The sequence below is a fragment of the Poecilia reticulata genome, linkage group LG10 (genome assembly GCF_000633615.1).
Source record: "Poecilia reticulata strain Guanapo linkage group LG10, Guppy_female_1.0+MT, whole genome shotgun sequence".
NCBI classification, from domain to species: Eukaryota; Metazoa; Chordata; class Actinopteri; order Cyprinodontiformes; family Poeciliidae; genus Poecilia; species Poecilia reticulata.
The window spans coordinates 28,004,878-28,025,407 of NC_024340.1; the positions used below are offsets into that span (position 1 = coordinate 28,004,878).

General features: G+C 39.3%; 1 protein-coding gene across 2 annotated transcripts in view; it reads right to left on the minus strand.

Annotated features, from left to right (window-relative positions):
- fat4 (FAT atypical cadherin 4) overlaps positions 1-20,530 on the minus strand; it is a 128,478-nt gene that overhangs the window by 43,010 nt on the left and 64,938 nt on the right. For both annotated transcript variants that reach the window (XM_008421151.2, XM_008421150.2), the window contains exons 3-6: positions 14,763-15,024; positions 13,889-14,239; positions 9,497-10,419; positions 7,303-7,477 (exon numbers count right to left, since the gene is read on the minus strand). In XM_008421151.2, coding sequence (XP_008419373.1) covers positions 7,303-7,477; positions 9,497-10,419; positions 13,889-14,239; positions 14,763-15,024 — 1,711 coding nt within the window. The remainder of the gene's footprint in view (positions 1-7,302; positions 7,478-9,496; positions 10,420-13,888; positions 14,240-14,762; positions 15,025-20,530) is intronic.

Genomic DNA, 20,530 nt, shown 5'->3' on the forward strand with positions numbered 1-20,530 from the left:
GCCGCTGAAAGACGGAGACAGCCAGCTTTAAATATCCTGCACTCCAATCACCCGATCAGGCACACCTGCAAATGGGAGGAGCACAAAAAGGGACAACAAGACCAGCCTACAAGGCCCAGGGCTGTCACACATACTAAGGTATATTTGGTTGCTGAACTATTAAAACAGGTAGTTATACATGTTTTAAGACAGAGTCTCAAGTACTCATGGATTTCAGCCACACCTAAGCCTCATGAATACCAGGTGTCCACTCTATAAGGAAACTGCTACTTCAAGCAACTGTTGTTTCTTAAAGTGGTTCAATCAGCCCTTTAACCAGGTTGTGTTGTTAAATTTCCACAGATCTGATGTGGTATGAATGCTAAATTGCTGCGATAACTCTGTGTCCGTGACTTTTCTCCTGAGAAAGATATCTGACTGATCGTACTCAGATAAACGTTTGATCCTATGAGCTACCATTACACAGAGGGATAAGGTGAATAGATGCTGGCGTCAGAAAATCTCCAATCATGCAAGGCGACCTGATCCATCAGAGACCTCAAAGCTCTTAAACAACGTAAGAGTCCCTCCCTGCTTTAATTCAATTTAGAAAAACAATTACAAGCAGGACATTTCTTACACTGTCCATGTAGCAACAACTTAATTCAATCTGGGAAAACTTGTTTGCTAATATTTCACTGCAGCAGCATAGATCTATGATCTCTTCTGCGGTGAAGAAAATGGCAGAACCAAGAATAACCTCAACTTCCAGAATAACAAACCGAGACCAAAGGAGAGCAGCTGACCATCTGTTACCTCCTCTTCCACTGAAATGATCCACAGACAGTTTCCTCTGTAAGCCTCTCAACCCAGAAACCATTGTCTAGCATAAACATATGGCAGGGTCTAAGCACCTTATCAGTGTACATTACCACCGGACAAATCACATTAACCTCCAACAAGGTGATGCGTCCATACTTCCAGAGCCGGAGGGGGTACAGAGACATGTGTTAATAACAACTAAGCTCTTTGTTTTCTGATCGCTGTAGCTGCCTTGATTGTGGATGGCGCTGTGAGAGCTCCGCAGGGGGTCGATCTGCAGCAAACAGCAGCAGCACCCACCTCCTGGGAAAGACCTCCAGTTACCCTGAGTCTCTTAGTCTAAGCTGTGTTGAGAAGTACGTTTGAGTGTCTGTGCTGGCACAAGAGATAATCTCCTCCTTTAATAAATGAGTGACTGATGCTTGATCAAAAATAGAAATACGCTAAGCTTCACACAGGAAGGGTAAAGCTGTGGTGTCCAAACAAGCCGAATTCATTAAACCTGGAAGTGCAGGACAGGTTGACTGAGGGAAGACGGATGAATGTGGGAATTTATGAGACAGCCCATCTGTAGCCTGAAGCTTAAGGCTAAACGGTTAATTACGCTTTATGGACTACGGCTAGATTGTGCTCTGAAGGGACGACGTAAATAAAACACATCATTACTTGGAGGAAGGGAGAGAATCGGGTGCCAACGAGGCAAAATTGACATTTTTTTGCCTCTGAGAACCTGTTGCTTTGCGACAAAGCTCTTTTTAATGCAGCCCTCATGAAGAGCCATGAAAGGCCTCGTGGAGCTGAGTGCAGGGTGCGAGCTGTCCCACTGCACAGTTTGCCAAACATAACAGAGTAAACAGAGGTTTTCTCACAGTTAACAAGCAAAACAGTGAAAGGGATATCTCAGAAGAGTTTCCAAAGCTTCGCACTAGCACAAAAGAGCTGAATATTTACATTAATACTGCTTGCTGAACTTTTTCACAATTTGTCATGTTGCATACAAAAAAAATATTTTATTTTATTACGATTTAATGTGACTGATCACAGCACAAAGCAGTGCAAAATTGTGAAAATCTTAAAAGTTTGAATGTGTATTTAGCCAACTAAGGATGCATTCACACCAGTCCTGTTCATTCCACTTTAATCAAACTCTAGTTTGTTTGCCTAGTTTTTTTGGGGAGGTGTGAAAGCGCAAACAAACTTTGATGCAGACCAAAAAGCAAACTGGTTCATCAATAAAAACCAGGTTTCAGTTTGGTTGAAGTGAACTTTGGTTTGGTTTGTATGCACATGTGAACGCCGAGCAGACCGGAGACTGCTCCAAAAACAGGAAGTGGACTACAGCACAGGGCATTCTGGGTAAAAACAATCAAAACAAACTCATAAGTCTATCACTTGCAAGAGAAATTACTTGTGGTCTTTTCTCTATCACACAACATTTCATGAAGAAGGAAGATGAGCTTAGTGTGTTTTTCAGAGGTTTTTGTGTCCTTTCCTTCAGTGGTTCTTGTGCAGCGCCACCACAGGTGAGGAGTAAACAACTGAAAATGTAGAAGATGTTGAAATTTTGGTCCCTAATCGCATCAGGTCTATTGGATTATCAGGTGTGAAAATACCCTAACTTTCCACTTCATTATTATATGCAGCTCTATGTGAGTCTATCACATAAAATCCCAATTAAATGCTTTGAAATCTGTGGTTGAAGGTGTATGAACACTTTTGTAAGACATTGTTTGACAATTTTAGAGGCATCAATCAAATAAACTCACTGTGAAGCCAGAATAAAGCTTTACTGTACAGCCTAGTAGTTATTTATAGAGTGTTGTGTCTGAATTCTTTTGCATAATTTCTTCCACATATGCAACTAAAAGGGTTTCCGTGGTTTGCACACATGCAGAAAAACAGCCTTTTTTTTTGTCATATTTTAGGGCCTGGTGGGAACTTTTGTCGTTTTATTGCTTTGCAGCTTTTATTTGCTGTGTTGTTGAATATTCGACAATCCCAAAAAATGCAGCATTGTTCCCTGTGGACCCAAACCAGCAGGTCATAACCAGCATGAGACGTGGAAAACTCACACTGGCAGCGTAGGTCGCTCATAACACGACTATAATGTTCATACGTGGACCACATAAAGATGGATTGAGACCATGGGACACTGTTTAAAGTCATGCATGTTTAAACTCATGCACTCAAAAAGAAAGCAAGTTATTTTCTTAGAAACTTCCCTAAAGAAACTAGAGCTAATAAACATCATTACTGCATAAATTTTGCCAGGCTGAAGCACTAATCATCCAAGCTACACCACTTTTTTAATACCCCACCACCAACACCACTAGTGCTTGCAAAGCTATTTTCAAAAACATTCCAATCCAGCAATTGTTAAAGGCTGGAAAAGAGAAAACAGACGATAGGAAAAAGCCCTCCGAGGCCACATTGTTACAGCAAAGCTGTTTAAGAGCTGATCCAGAATGTTACTGCTCTGTTAAAGTTCATTTCAGGAACCTGATATTTTTTTTGGCTTACTCTTTGTGTTGCCACTAGGCTGCAGACTGCCTGAAACCTGCAGAAATGGACTCCATTAATGATTTATCATTGTGAATGTTGGATGACTTTACGCTATCAGTGTTAGTTCTTCGTTTGTTTTATTTCTGTTTGCTACGTGTGTGTTCAAACTTGATTTCAGCCTGGAGAATGACAGATTTCTGGTCATTTAATCAAGCTTGGAAAGTTTGTAGGTTGCAGATTCATGGCAGCCCATAAAGAAAACAAAAGATCTTGTTTTTAAACAGAGAAGGTAATTAAAATTCTTTATCTCCTAAGCGGTCTCTTAGGCTTCTAAAACGTCCCATCAAAAGGCCGTGGACGAACATGGAGGAGCTGCAGACAGATGTGCTGGAAGGATGTGGAAAACAATGGATTCTTTGAGTTTTCTCTTGAATAAATGCAGTTAAATGTCATGCATGTCAAAATGGATCAAAGCAGTTTCCACCATGTCACTGTTTATTGAAAATAAAAATGTATTCACTAATCAGTTTCTGGAAAAACAGTTACAAGTACAAGTTTTAAATGTTTTCTTTGTTTTGTTATCCTTTATTTTTCTTTGTTCATTTTTTATTATAGTTATAGTTTGCTATTATTATTATGACCCTATTGTGGACTTGCATGCTCACTGGTGAATACTAAAAATATATTTATATAATTATGATGTATTATAATTATTTTATTAACAAGCTTGCTCCAGAGTATGCAGGCGAAGTAATTATCAGTGACCTTAGAGATGTAACCGTTGCTTCCAATCAGTCTTGAAAGGTTTTTTCCAAACATTTGAACTGAAAGAATTTTAAAAGTGGAAAATATTAGGAAACCTCAACTGGGAACCTTGAAATGACTGAGTAAACTATGAACATTTTCTGCAGACCAAAGTATTTTGAAGTCAAATGTGAGACGACCTGAGCAACATCCAAAGGTTTTTTCATCATTTTCATCAAGAGGGTGTACTTTCTTTTCACCATGATTGCACTAAACTGCATTGATGTACATTAGAAATTAAAAAAGCACACAACACTCAGAGATATTTATGACGGATTCAAGCCCAAGCAGAAACATTTACAACAGACAATCATTCATCATGATCCTGAGACCTTTGAATCTGTTACAAAACAACCTGAAAATGATGGGAACGAATCGATGGAAACACCAAAACCTTCCATCATGATTAGAGATGTCAGGATCTAAGATAGATGACCCAAAGTGCTTCAGTTCAGATAAACCTTTACACTAAAGAGACAAATACATGTAAGGAATGCTTACATGACCCAAAACATCTAAACATCATTGACGTTGCCTGGATTTTAAGCACTTTTTAACAATGTCCATATGAAATCAATTCATAGTCAAAAATATGACCATTTGCAGCAACTCTTACATTGGTAACTTGATACCCTGTTGTCGTTAGCAATAGGGTCTAATTCAGGCTATAAAGCATACACTTAACATTTAAACAAAAAACAGTGGGCAATGTGTAACAGCATAATCGTGTTAACTGAGAAACCTCCATTTGTGTAAAAATATGTTTTCTATAATGGCAGATGTTTAGTTAAAGCCATTACAGCAAGACTGTTTGAGAAAAGCAATTCACTGTTGGAGAGCTCATTGCTTCACATTCCTCCAAAGTTGTGCATTACTCAGCAGTGGCTTAAAAAATCTGATTTGCCTGCAGCTGATCCCAGATGTTGGCTGAGCTGCAAGATCAGTCAGGGACAACGCAAGCTCTCAAGTGTCTCTGTGTTTCTGCAGATGCACTAAACTCATAAATGCAGCAAAACAAATTTCTCTAAACGAAGATGATGGAGCAATAAAAGTAACTTAATGAGATGGAACTGGTCAGTTTGAGGGGACCTGACCAGTTTTGATAAAGTTATGGTGCTTTTGCAAAACAGTGGCTACTATATGACCCAGTTCTTCATGCACAGTGGTTAATGTGTCTGCAGATTCTTGAATTTCTCAGCCAATATTTCACTATATTCTTTGTATTAATAATGTACTGCAGTAAATGTCTTAAATACAGAATTTTACAGTCAGTAAAAACTGACTGTAAAGATGTATGGATGTACGGATGGATGGATGACATTCTGGACAGAAAGACAAACAACATTGATGGACGTAGACGGACAAATGGACAAAAAATGACAGATAGAGGTGGACACACTGAAGGAAACTTTTCTTGACACCTTTAATCAAAAACTTGCAGAAAAAGTCTCAGCGACTGGAGTGACTTGTACTAAAAAAATTCAGACACTTATCATAATTGGCTTTGGGACAGGGAATAACATTTTTCCCTGACTGATTCACACCTGGAAAATAAATAAATTCTAATACTTTACTAACTTTTTCTGACTGTTGAAGAACTTTATTCACTAATTTCATGACAACTGAGCTGCTGCTGAAGATAGATGGAGCTAAAACTCTGTTTCAAGCTGCATTAATGAGATTACCTTCAAAGGAGGTTGCCTCAGAGGAGAATTCACTGAAGCCCAAAAGTGAAGGGACAAAGTCATTAAAAAAGATGAAGATTTATTTAAAATTCAGACACAGTTGCAGTTGGAGTCGTTTATCTCTTTATGTCAAGCTGAAGTGTTTGTTGTGTGCTGTGGTTCCAGCTCAGCCTCTGCTTTCAGACAGCACCATACATGACAGCACTTCATCTTCCTGACAGACAGCAAAAGCCTTTTTTTCTTACAAAATACATTTTGTAGAAACCAAAGCCACTCCCTGACAAAGGCTGCCAGTCTTCTCAAACACACGGGGACAACCAGAGACTTCAACACGAATGTCTGCGGTTCAGAGTGGGTCACGGAAGACAGAGAACTTGGAGACATGTCTGCTTTGTCCACCTTGGAAATTTCCTGCCAGATAGCGCCTGGGAGAACCATTTCCCCCGGCCGTCTGCACCCAGGCCTCAAATATGTGAGAAAATGCTGCTGGGTGATTCAGCCTGCACTGTGATTATGGGCTTTTTGATATTTTGATATTCTACCCCCAAATCCCTCTTTTTGCCTCAACATTGTGCTTCAGCATCCTGTCAAAATATTTTGGAAATGTTGTCAGGGCTCTAAATATGGAGTCCCCGCGAAGAGTACAAAACGGGATCGAATCATAATTAGTATGTTGGCTAGTTGGGCAACTCCTCCAAACACCATATGAAGCAACACCGATAATATGTCTTCATTATGGTATAAAATGGTCCTTTCGCTGTGTTTAATATGAAAAAACACTCATATTTAAATCATATTTAAATTACATAAACTATTAGAAAGGCATAAAATAATACATCTTTTTCCACACGCAGCAGCATCACTGCATGCGACACAGTCTCACATCTCACCAAAGTCTGTGAATAGTCAAAAATATATAGCTTTATGCAGGGTCACATGGCCGGACCAGGAATGAAACAGAACCACCCTCAGACCATGACAGCTCTGCCAGAGAGGCTCAGGGAAACGTATACTTAAGTGGAATACCATGTGATTTGGCTGCAACAGGGATACGCACGTAGTCCTTTAACTGCACATTAACTGGCCTCCGTGCAATAACAAGTTAACCTTTTATCTGGCTATAACAAGCTCCACCACCATATCCAAATAAACACAGGATGCTATTCAATTGAAGCTGCTGAAAAGACTTCTGTGGAACAAGACAAAATAAAAGACACCCACTATTTTGCAAGCTAAAAACTCCAAAAAATGTTTATGTTATCATGCCACACAAAAAGATCAGTGTGCACACTCTGAACATAAAAATGATGTTTGTTGACACTGGTGTTCATGGAAATCTCCTGCTTCAGCATCATTTTGGAAACTGATTGCCAAAAATGATTTGATGTTGAAATAAAGCAGAAAGTGTTGCAGAAGTCAGACCTCTAGAGCAGAGCAGAATATGCAGGATACTGTGGCTGATTTAAAACATTTAAGGATATGTCTGAGCTATGTTCAGCTGCAGTTGTACCTGAGTCAGTGGCAGTAATCAGCAGGGTGTATTTCCCTCGAGTTTCCCGATCCAGAATCTGGGTAACACTGAGCTGTCCGCTGGATGACAGGGTGAACGCTCCCTCATCGTTCCCGCCGCTGAGCATGTAGCTCAACTGTCCGTTGGCTCCTTGGTCATCATCTCTGGCAACAACCTGAAAATAAGAATATTTCATTACAAATCCAATAAAAATGGCTACATTCAGAAATTTCACTCTGTCATCATTAAATTTGAAGTTCCAATAATTATTGGTCACATTCAAAATCCAGACAATGAATTTTAATAATTTTTTTTTCTGTAAAATTTCAATTTTAAATGTAATGTAAAATTTAAATGCACACTTTCAATAATAGATGAATAAATAGGACAGATTAGTCATCTTCAACACATTCTGAAAGACGCTAAATGAAAAAAAGTTAAATCAACCTGATTTATTTGAAGTGAATGTTTGGTTTTCAGGTGTGGGGTTGTGTGTAATAGCTGTGAGCAGTCAATCTCTAACCTGCAGTAGTCAGAGTAACATGACGAGCGTTTCCACTAATTAAAGTTTGGAGATCATACTTTAAACTGAAATCACCGCCTGAAATTTATTGTAGGTAAAACAATGATTGCTGATAACTACTCATTGATTCCAACTGGAAAAAGATGCCTTGACCTTGAAAGGCATGAATAAACATAATATCTAATATTATATACGGTATAATTACTAGTATAACTAGTAAAGAGGCGTTAAATGCCTGAGAATAAAGTCTTTCTCCTTTTTAGCTCACTACATGTTTTCTACAGGGTTTTAAGCTCGGCACTAAGATGGCCATAGAAGGAGGGGGATTTAATGTCTGGTGACCCATTTCTCTGTTGATTTGCCTGTTTATTTTGCATCACTGTTCTTGTAAAAGACCCTCTGGTGACCCATTTTTCTTGTGTTCTTATTCAAACTTTCTGCTATTAAAAATAAATCCATGATGCTATGCACACTAACAAGGTTCCAAGAGGCTCTGGAAGAGAAACTTGCCTAGTGCATCAGTAATGAAGGTGTGTTTTGCCATTTTATCTATTGGTTCAAACCCAATCCACCTCAAGTGTTTGGTGCTTAAAAAGCCAAACAAACATTTTTAGTATCAAAAATTAGCTCCCTTCTATTTTCTACTGGCAACATCTGGATTTTTATCCCATAGAATTGAAAGATGCATTTAGAAAAACTTACATTGCATAATAAATGTAATCCAATGAAAGGCTGATGTTACTGCAAGAACATTTCAGTTTATTTTAAGGCTTTTTACACATCTTTACCAAGGGTGGCAATAATTATGGTGTATGTTGTAAAACCAACCTACCAACTGGGGATAGTCCAGTTTAACCACTGTCCTCTCTAAATCATTCTAGTAAAACAGATGGGGGTAATTACCAGCAGTGGCACCATGGAGGTAATTGTTGAGGCAAGGGAGATCATTACTTATTCATTTTGTCTAATCAGACTTTCCCAGAGAATCCACAAAAAGGAAAACCAGAGAGTTGGTAAGTAGGGTTCCCCTACTTTAGGCTGCAAATATTGTTTTCTTTTCATTTTTCTTTGAATAAAAAGATTTTATAAGTTCAATTTTTAGCTGCATGGCGTCTCATACCTTCCTGACATGGCCATTATAGCCAGGTTAGCACAGATGTGAGCTCCTGCGCGCAGCCACCAAGTCTGGACCCTTTCCCACCACATAACTGTAGTCTCATTTCCTGTTAATGTATACACGTAAAGGAGAGCGCAGCTGCCGTGCTACTGGAAAAAGGCTTTCCCTGCTCCATATTTTATGCATGCCTCATTTAGTCATCAGGGTGGTTACGATGTTAATTGGCTCGTCATGGAGTTTAGAGCAGTTTCATATTTTGTTGAAATCCTATAAAGGCTTAATTGAGCAGAGCAAATTGCTGCCATATATCATTTCTTTATCATTTCAGTCAGGTATTTGTCATTTAGCAAAGTAAGACCACTTGGCTCAGTGCTTCACTGAACTTATACCACTTACATACCGGCACTTATTAGGTTAGTAGTACAACAAATTTAGTTAAGGCATTAGCTTGTTGAAGGGCTTTGAACTGGCATTTATAGCACTCGTTTCAGAATGCATTCTGTGAAGGTAAAAGCTAAACATTATGAGAAGCTGAGAAATAGAAGAAGACTGACCTGCAGAATGTTTTTTGGTAAGTTCTCAAGATTCTCCTTGACGTTGATGGCGTAAGGAGAGAGCTCAAACACTGGTGAACAGTCATTAACATCCAATAAAACAATGTTGACGGTTGTGCGATCCACTCTGGGGCTGCTTCCACGATCTGAAGCCTGGACCACCAACGAATAGGATGAATGTGTCTCACGGTCAAGCTGTCTGGCAACTGAAATCACCCCTGTGACTGAGTCGATTCGGAAATCATTGTTGGTGTTACCTCCGGCGATGGAGAACCGGATCTGCCCATTGGTGCCATCATCAGCATCAGTGGCAAACACCTGGATGACATCGGTGCCAGTCAAGATGTTCTCCTCGATCTCAATGTCATAGATGTTTTGTGAGAAGCTTGGCGTGTTGTCGTTGACATCCAGAACCATCATAGTCACGTCCATGGTGGAGGAGAGAGGGGGCTCACCTTTATCTTTAGCCACAATGGTGAGGGTGTAGTTGGAAAATTCCTCTCTGTCCAGTTCTCCAACCAACCTGACATCCCCAGCGATCACACCAATGCTAAACTTGTTACTAAAAGTTCCTCTGAGGGAGTATTCCACATAGCTGTTGGGTCCGCTGTCGGCGTCTGTGGCCTGGGCGGTGAACACCACTGTGTCCACCGGTGTGTTCTCCTGAATGTAAGTCATCTTCTGGGAAGTGAAGGTGGGAGGGCAGTCGTTGACGTCTAGGAGGATGATTGAAACCTGGGCGGTGCTGGTGAAACGGGTGGTGGGAGGCGGTGCAAGGTCATTGACAGTGATCGCCATGTTGTAGAAGGACTGGGTCTCTCGGTCAAGTGCCCTCTTGATTTTGAGAGCACCTTCCTTGGTGATGGCAAAGTGGCCATGAGGATCACCAGATGAAATTTTGTAGAGAAGCTGAGCATTTGGACCTGAAAGACATAAGATTTTGGTGTTTAGAGAAAGTTTTTGTACATTTTATCTTAAATGTGAGTCAAATTCTGACCATACTCTATATATTCCAGGGTCCCCAATAAAATATAACCAAATAAATAGTCTTTTGATCACATAGGAAATTTTAAGACCTTTTATTGCACCACCAGGATTTAAATCTAAGATGTACATAGATTGATAAATGATTTAATACCAACCCAAGCCATCCTAACCACTTGTCAAAAATTAATTGCCCCATAAACCTAATATGTCGCCACTGGTGACCACAACATTAAACATTTGTGATTTAGACTTTGCGATGAGTCTATTACATCACAAAGGAGTGACTTTGGTGACTTTGAAGAATCGTTTTAATTCAGCCACATTAGGGAATATCTGAACATCAAGTGTCTTTTTCAGATGCAGCATCTAAATCCAGAATTTGGATTTTACAAAGCCCTTTAAATGTGGAATTGCTATATGCTTTGGGGTCTATTTAGGTGTTCTGGGTTTTTGGTGAATATAGACAGTCACATGTGTCTGTCTATATTCTGTTATAGTAATTTTGGTAATTAGTGGTTTGCTGCGGTCTCAGCTGTAAAAATGGGTTGTTACTCTTTCCAGACTGATAGGTGTCAATGAGTTCGTTCTTGAGTTTAGACGGGGGCGTGATTTATTGCTTTTTGAGACCTTTCAGCCTACTTTTAAGACTTGTTTTGTTAAACTGATTTCTTGTTCTCAGAATTTGACGCATTTCACAAAATAAGTAAGTCACTGTTCAACTCCAGTTCAAATGTTTTAGCTCTAGCTTGTATTTCAAAATGCTTTACACCTGGGTTCCCTGACTTTAACACTTTTCTACAGTTTACACTTGGAGCAGCTTCATAATGGTTATAGCTTTGTTTTTAGCAAACTTATTTTCTTGCCAAGCCTCTTTAAATTCACTGTTGCTCATAAAGCTGGAATAACCTCTTCTCATGAAATAATGGCGACAATGTGATTTATTTTTGACAGATTAAGTTTATATCCACTTGGAATTTTATTGATCAATCTCTTCCAAGCATATCACTGTGAAAATTAAACCACAATAAAAAAAGAGGAATGCGACAGAAAACAAAATTATTTCAACTTTATGGGCAACAGTGTAGTGTATGCACTTTTCCATGACGATGGAGCTGCTGGTGGACAACTTAACAAGAATATTTAAATTTTATTTGGCTGAATGAGCCATTTTCAGTAGGATAAAAAAGCTGAATATCTAGGAAAACAAGAAAAAAATGTATGCAGAGAGACTTTTTATGACTCTGAGAACTTTCACAAACCCTGTTTGGAGGCATATAAAAGTTACGAATGATTAGACCTACAGTAAAGACATGTATGTGAAAACAAACTTAATGAAAACACAATTTGAAACAGTCTCTTCTCCAATAAACCTTTATGTCACAATTTAACCTTGAGTTGAGTAAAGAAAACAAAGAGAACCTGATAACCAAAAGAAAGCCTGGTGTAACGAAGGTCAAATTCTGATATTTCTATTGTTCATGATATAAAAAACAAAATACTTTGCATTGAGCAATCATGTGGATAATCAACATCCATTTCCACAAATTGTACATGTGCATCAACTGGCTTCTCCTCTTGACCTCCAAGATTTCAATCCATTCATGCTGCATGACAGATTGCTATCAAAACAGAAACCAAACTGTAAGCCACTTCCACAACTGATAATGCCTTTCTGCAATTCAGCAGAAAGAAAAACACTGTAGGCCCAACATCTATTTAACGGCATAACTGGTTCACATCTGAGCGGATTTGTAGAGTAAATCACCTAACTTTGAAATCTGGCCTAATCCACAGCGCTCCCCAGGAAGTGGAGGTTAAAATGAGCTTAAATTGAGCGTCGGTTTTTCAACCCAACGGGCATTGAAGTGGAAAGCTTTGACACCTTCCCACACTCGAGGTGTATTTACAGTACACAAGTAATCCATTATCAGGAGACCTGCTTCCATCTGAGTTTAGACTATTCTGTGGGGAGACAAAGTCTTCGGGTCAGGGGTCAGAGCTTGGGAAGTGCTAACAATGGCAGTGTTTTATTGTGACGGTGAAATACAGCAGCTCTGTATCTGAAAGGACGACGTGGTCAGATTATGTGGAGAAAGAAGCCAGACTCCGGGTTAAGAGAGCAAGGCAGCGTATTTCCCAGGAATGTAGGTCACGATAACCACATTAGGCTTGGATAAAGCTGCAATTACAGCAAGGGAGAGAGTAGCGCCAACCGTTCAAGTAACGCACTCACTTTTGAATCTCAGAAGTCCCCCACCTGAGAGGCAGAAACAACTCACGCCAATAAATCACATTGTTTGTTTAATCAGAATAATTTAATCTATTTTAGAGTCAAGAGGTTCTGTGAAATCAACCATCACAATAATGTGACGACCTGACATTAAATTAATCTCCTCAGGCAATGAGTTCTGGGTTGCATGGTGGAGCACTTGGTTTCTTTCTGCATGTTCTCCTAGTGCATGCAGGCCTTCTCTCTGGCTACTCTGGCTTGCTCCCACTTTCCAAAAACACGACTCTCAGATTAACATGTCCCTCTAAATTTACCTACTCATGCAAGGTATGAGTGTGAGCATGATTTTTGTCCTGTGTGTCTTTATGTTGCCCTGTGATGGACTAACAACACATCCAACGTTGCTGAGAGAATAGATTTATGTTGGTTCATAAATCCCTGAACACATTATGGATCTGTTGTGTCAATCTTCCAGACCACTCAGGTCATCTGGTCCAAGTCTACTTTGCTCCCTCAAAATCATAACCAAACATGGAGAAGCAGCATTCAGACTGAATCCTCCTCTAATCCGGAACAAACGTCCAGAAAACTGCAAAAATGCTGAAACGCTGAATTCCTTTAAATCAAGGCTAAAACCCCACCTGTTTAGAGTTACTGTTGTCTAATAATAACTGGCACATCATAAATTGTAGTCTGTCAACTTTTCATCTCTTTCCCTTTTGGTCCTTTGTTTTACTGTTTTAATCATGTAAAGCACTTTGAATTACGCTGTTGTGAAAATGTGATATACAAAAATATTGCCTAATGAGATTCCATAAACAGTAAAGCTCCCCCTTCCCCAAACTGTTGCTGCAAGATGTTATTCAGCTGTTGTCACATCCAGGAATTAAATTATCCAAATTGAGCAATATTATTTTTCTAAATAATGTTTTGTAATGAAAGTTTGTAACCAGCAACCAGCCAAGGCAGGGAGTGTGTTAAAACACAGGTTTTTCTCGGGTCACTACCAGTCCAGATGATCTAGTTAATTAACCAGCTAACTCCCAACATTACCTCACAAACAGGAGAAAAGATACATTCTTCAATAAGAAGCATTCATTTAGAAAAACTAGCTGTTCCATTACTAATTAAAACCTGGTGACCTGGAGGTGTTTCACTACTTTAGTATGACATACCATCATCAGCATCACTGGCCAGAACCGTGATGATACTGGATCCAGGCGGCAGGCTCTCGGAGACAGAAGCGCTATACACAGTGGTGTTGAAGATGGGGGAGTTGTCGTTCACATCCAGCACGTTGAAATAAACCCGGACCGTACTGGCCTGTCCACCGCCGTCCTCGGCTTTCGCAGTTAAGATGTAGTACTGCTGGGTCTCATAGTCCAGTGGACGCGTCACGTTGAAAACGCCCGTCACTGGGTTGAGGAGGAAGGTCCCGTCTTCATCGTCTTCCTCCAGCGAGTAGGTGACCTCTCCATTCACCCCTGAGTCGGAGTCACTCGCCAGGATCGCTGCCACGATGGAGCCTGAAGGATGACACAGGCGCGATGTTTACTGTTTTCTTTTAAAAGATTATTGCTGGAGGATTATTTTTAATATAAGTGAATGACTGATTGTTGAGCCAGCTGCTAATTCTGTCTTGGACTGCTATGACTGAACAAACAGATCATTATTAAAGGCTTTCTGAATGCTTAACAGGATTATAATTCAGTTCCATCTTCAACAGACATTTTTCTTTGATTACCAACTCTTATTCAGTGCTAAGAGGGGTGAATGAGGTCTGCCAGACGGTTGTCAGAGGCTGTAAATCAAATCCGAGTTATTCCCCATTTGACCTACTAAACTTTTGATTTCCCTCTTGAGAAAAATGCTGAATATTTCAGAGCTACAACACATAAAATGCTTGGAAAAAAGGCACAAGAAAAAAAAAAGTCCCCCTTGAGCTGTGTTAGTTTGCTCTGAGAGGTTTTCCAGAAGACAAAACAACGCCTGCTCCGTCCATTTCGGCGTGTTTAGTTTGTAACCGTATGCTCCATTAAGCGACCTCACCTGGCGCCATGTCCTCGGGGATGTCAAATGAGTATGTCGCACGGGAGAACTTGGGCGTGTGGTCGTTGACGTCTTGGACAGTGATGTTCAACCTCATGTCAGACGACTGCTTTCCATCGTCCGCTCGCACCAGGAGGGAATATTTTGAGCGCCTTTCCCTGTCCAGCTTCTTGGTGGCGATCAGGTCACCAGATTCGGGGTCAATGCGAAAGCTGTCGTCGGCCCCACTGATGATGGTGTAAGTCACTAGAGCATTGGGACCCTAAGAGGAGAAATAGAAGCACATTGGTCAAGTTTATTTTCCTTTAATTTACAGTGTCTACATTCAACTATTTTTCATTACATTTTCAACACCGAATTTTGTTTTTTAGGTTTCAAACTCGCTAAGCCAGTACATTAGCCCCATTTTTATACACTTCCCTTTAACGTGTCATCCTGAAGGAACAGGAAAGCAGAGCGCTCTGACCGGTGAGGATCAAAGAGACTGTCTGCCAGCAAAACCAGACTTTTCACTTTCCTTGTCTCCAGATCAAACTCCAGACTTGTCAAGGATGAATGAAACCTTTCTCTGCGTCGTTTTTCCCAGAGACAGTCGGTAAGGAGAGAGCTTGTGATTTCGATTTTTAGAAACGTATCACAAATGCGGATAATGAAACCAAAACTAGGGCAAAGGTTAAAGGGCTTTAATCAAACTGACCATCAGAAAGAAGATCCAAACAAGATTTGGGATTAAAAACATGAGGCTGTTGAGGTTCTTCTATTAAAAAAAAGAAAAGAAAAGTAATTTGTGTAATCCTTAAAAGCTTGGCAGGACTGGAGTTTAGGCAAACCCCCCATATTAAGGTAATACTTTTTAAATTATGCTTTCAAAAATTGCTAATAATTTTTACCATGCAGTTCTTAAGCAGATCAATAGGCAGTTCTATGCACTCCAAGTTCTCCCTATTGTCCAAAAGTATTTAGGTCACTATAAGTTTCTCTTAACAGTAACACGGGAAAAATAACATTATTAAAATGTTCCTGATGTGTTTGGGGACCCCTAACTTAAATGTTAGCTGTGCTAACCCTAAAACATTAGGTCTGCTAACACTAAAACATTACACCAGCACACTGTTTAACAGAAGCTAATGCTAAAGAGCTAACTTCAATTAAAATCATGTTCTCCTTTGAAAGACTACAATCCTTGAGCACCACTTTAATTTTAGCATAATTTACATGTTTCATGTATATCTATAAGAAATATATATTGCATTTATATTTCTTGTTGTTCTTTACCGTCCGTGTTTTATTATTTTCCTGTATGTTTCTTCTTTGGAATAAAGTTATTGGGGGAAAGAAAGAGAACGTGTAGAGAGGAAACATTTATCTGCTGCGTAAACAGTTTTCACGAAATTCAAAATAAGAGCATGAATATTAACATCTAACTACTTGAAGAAAACAGTTGTAACCAAAACTTCAACCCTGATGTCAAACTTTATCCAACTGAAAGCTTTCAAAACAGCCATGTAAATTTTATCTGTAAAAATATATTCCGGGAAAGCTAAGCATACTAAACATTTTCCAAACTAGCAAAAGTGCATAATAAAAAAATAGCTTTGCTATTTCAGAATTAGCAGTTGATAGGATGTCCACCCTCCACCAGAGTAATTATTTATTAGAAAACACAGATTTACAAAAAAATCACAAAAATATTTACAGGACAAACAAAAACATATAAAATTAGATTTTGTGCTATAAGCCTTGTTCATTTTGTATTAATTTGTAGTTTTTCTGTACAAAATCAACTACCTGGTCCCATATTGCTTCAGAAAGACACAGGCTCCATGGTATACATGGTGGCCGTGGTAAGAGGCTTTGGAACAGGAGAAGAGGACCGAATGCGATATGACATGTGAATGGGCCTGACGACAGAGCTTGACGTTTATATTTGTGTTGGGACAATGAAAGATCAGACAACTGTCTCTCTTTTGTATCTTCTGCCAGAAAAGCTAATGCGACTTCAAAACGCTCACTGCTATTCACTGAGAAGAACCAAAGGCTCCAGTTACAGTAAAAATAAAAGAGACTCCTTCAGCTCTGCCTGATGTCCGTGTAACGCTGTCTGATCCTGTCTGAACAATGGGGTGGCTTATAAAGAGAGGTGTTGCATTGGGTTGTTTTATATTGACATATTTATTGGCTTGCTGGACAATGCTCACATAATCTGGATTTTAAATAGCCGTTTTAGTAGTATTGCCAGGTTTTCTACATTTCATGTATTTTCATATTTAATCTTCCCCATTACTTACAAAGCTGGATGAGCAAATATGCATCTGTTAGATCTTCTCCTGAAATTAAAGTCGTCCAATCAGAGTTTTTTATGTTGCATTAATTAAAAAAAATATTCACACATTGACTCAGTAATAAATCTTGACATTTTTTTAATTCTGTTCCATTTATCTGTCCAATTTATCCATATTTCAACCATTAAATCAATGCTTGACAGATGTATCGATACAAGACATATTGTTTATATTTATTATATAAACGCAATAGAGAAACTATTCTCTATTCCAAAGTGAGGAAAAAAAAAATTTTCATAATTTATTTTCATTCTTCCCAACACAACCTAGAAACTGCTATACGTTAAACTGTTCTTGGTGAGTTCCCAACCTCAACCCTCTATACAGTTTATTTGAATTTTATGTAAAGGACCAAAGCAAAGTATCAAATTATTATGAAATGGAAGGAAAGTGACACTGTGATGCCCCTAAATAAAACCCAGAAAAACCTACTTCCTCCAGGAGGGTTAGAGAGAAATAATCAGCTTCATGACAAAGACGGGTCAGGGATAAAGTTATGGAGAATTTTAAAGCTCAGTAAGGTTATAAAAAAATATGCAAAGCTTTTGATCATTTCAATCAATCATCTAAAAACTTAATATGACAAAATGCAAACCTACTGCCACACGGTCGTCTATTTGAACTGACAGGCCAAGCAAGGACCTGGCCTTAATCAGAGAAGAAACCAAAAAGCCCATGTAACTCTGGAGGAGCTGCAGAGATCTACAACTCCGGTGGAAGCATTTCTCAACATTATAACTGTTTCTTGCAAACGGTACATGTCAGGCCTTTATGGACGAATCAGAAGAAGAAAAAATGCTGCAAGAAAGCCATAAAAAGTGCTGTCTGCAGTTTGCCACAGGACATGTAGGCAGACATGTCAGAAGGTCAGATGAGAAAATTAAAAGCTACGTTTTGCCCTAAATGCAATGCGCTATGTTTTGTGGAAAAATTTTAGCAGGGACAGGAAAGCTGGTCAGAGACAATTAGAAGATAGATTGAGTTAAATACAGGGTGACCAAGGGTGCAAAAGGACTTTGTAGAGGGCCAGAGGTTCATATTCATGCAGCCAGAACTGCAAGCATGTTTGAATGGCTCAGCCAAAATCCATTTGTTAAATTTTAATGGATCATTTTTAACGTAATAGAGTTTTACAGCTTGAATTGTTTTACTTATGGACATTTTATATCCAGTCTCTATGAGCTTGGGTTACTTTGCAAAGGAAGAAGGTCAAAATTCTGTCTCCTTACTTACAAATCTAGTGAAGAAACAACCCAAAAGACTTACAGCTATGATTGCAACTAAAGGTGCTATATGGGAGGCTGACTGCTTTATTTATTTGTGCAAGAACCTTTTTTTTCTTCCATTTTACAACTGTAATTGTATAAAATGGGGAAAAAAACATTGAAGTTTCCAATTAGAATCTGAAAAAGTTTAAATAAAAAATATTTATCAAAGCTGCGTACTAACTGCTGAACACTTGTAAAATTTGACAGAGCATTAATAAAGTCTAATCGATATTACAGGTCAAAAGTTGCACAAGCAGCTTCATAGCAGCAGTCTGTAAAAGTCCTGCTGGCGTCTCGCTGCTGGAACCCTGCGCAGTGAGACAATAAAAAGTTACGTGCAAGTGGAGCAGATTTTTAGCATTTACTTAATGTTATAACAGTTTGGCTGCATTGGATAAAAGATAAAACTTGTCTCTCACAAAATCAAATGAAACATTCTTCCGTTCCGACTCTTTTGAAAACTTTTAGCCAAAAACTTTAGACAGACTCAGCATTGTTAGCCTAAGTTCATGACTTACTCTTATCTTTTTTTGTGCTGTGAGTGAGTGCTTCTTTAAAAACTGTGTCTTCTTGACCTTGTCTCTCATTGCATTACCAGAACTTTGTCTAAGTTCCAGGTCCAATGGAAAAAAAAGGAAGGAGAGCAAAATTCTGCTCATCTAAGAACCCTGCTGTCATCAATCATTTGCTCCAGATCTGGCAATCCCATTAGCCACCTGCGCCGCGGTCCGGAACCCAACACCCATGGTTTGCCAATTAATTTTCTGATATGGTTCAGAGGCAGAGCAAGAAAAGGTGGGAGATGCTGAGCTGGGGGCTCATCTGAGCACAAAGATCTATAAAAAGATCTCTGCTGTCATTTAAAGTCATTTACCTTCCCCAAATAGTTTGGTTTCTTTCAGTTTACAACCATAAGAACCTCCATGCACATAAATACACCACTCCTCAGCCTCCTGACCTTGACTCTGGTTGTCTGCTTCATGGTTCCCCTTTGAGAGAGAAGGCTGTTGTAATGGAGGACACTGCCGACCAGTTAAACTGTGGTGTTTTGAGAAGTTGTTGCACCAGACTGGGGCATAGGGAATTCATTTAGCAGATGATGGCTCTTAGCTACTAAAAGAAGTGAAAGGTGTGAAGCATGGACTGCCAGCAGGGACACCTACCCAATCACAACACAAACTCCTAGAAAACCAGCGACGACAGCTCAAGGATAGAGAAGTTGATAGAGAAAGCTGGACTATGCTGCTGCAGTGTATGTGTTTAAGTCAATGTTTTTTCATGTCTTCGAAATACACTCACTGGTCGTTTCATTAGGTTCTTCATCATAGCTCAGTGAAATTAGTCAATATTCTATCATACGTAAATACTCCCCAACAGCATCACAACAGCCTAAAACATCAATGAAAGGCAGGATGGATCTACGTTCTCATTATTTTATTGATTTATTTTCAAATTCTGGCTTTATCTGAAAATCACTGCTGAACTGAAGACTCATTGGACCAGACAATGTTTTTCCAGTCTGATGCCACCCAGTGTTGGTTTGCCTGTGTGAACTGCAGTCTCGGTTTCCTGTTTTCAGCTGGCAGGAGTGCTGCCTGGTGTGGTTTCTGCTGCTCTAATCCATCTGCTTAAGGTTTTAAAGAGTTGTATGTTCAGGGATGGTATTCTACCTAACTTGGTTGTAACTGCTGCTTTTTATTTTCTCCAACCAATTTGCCAATTCTCTGACATCAATAAGCCGTTTCCACCCACGCAATTGCCAGTAACTTGAAGTGTATTCTTTTTCTGATCATTATTTGCTAACCAGAGTAGTAGTGGTAACCACTTTCTGAAATACTCAGGCCAGGGGGTATTGCACCAACAACCATGCCATATTCAAGTCACTACTTCCAGTCAGACCTCTAATAAAAGCTTTACATTTGAAAGAGCAGGAAAGCCAATAAGAACATTTTCAAGCAGACACAGTTGTTTTTATTGATTTTATGTAAACCAACTGGAAATGTGAGTGGGGAAAAACGGATGCGTTGAACCAATATTTAAATCCCCTCACACATGAATCCCACATGTTGCACTGTTAAATGGGATGGGATCATTATGGTGTCTGAACTCAGCGTTTTAACTGGCCAACGTTTTGCACTCTTGGCTACTCCGTGCTGGC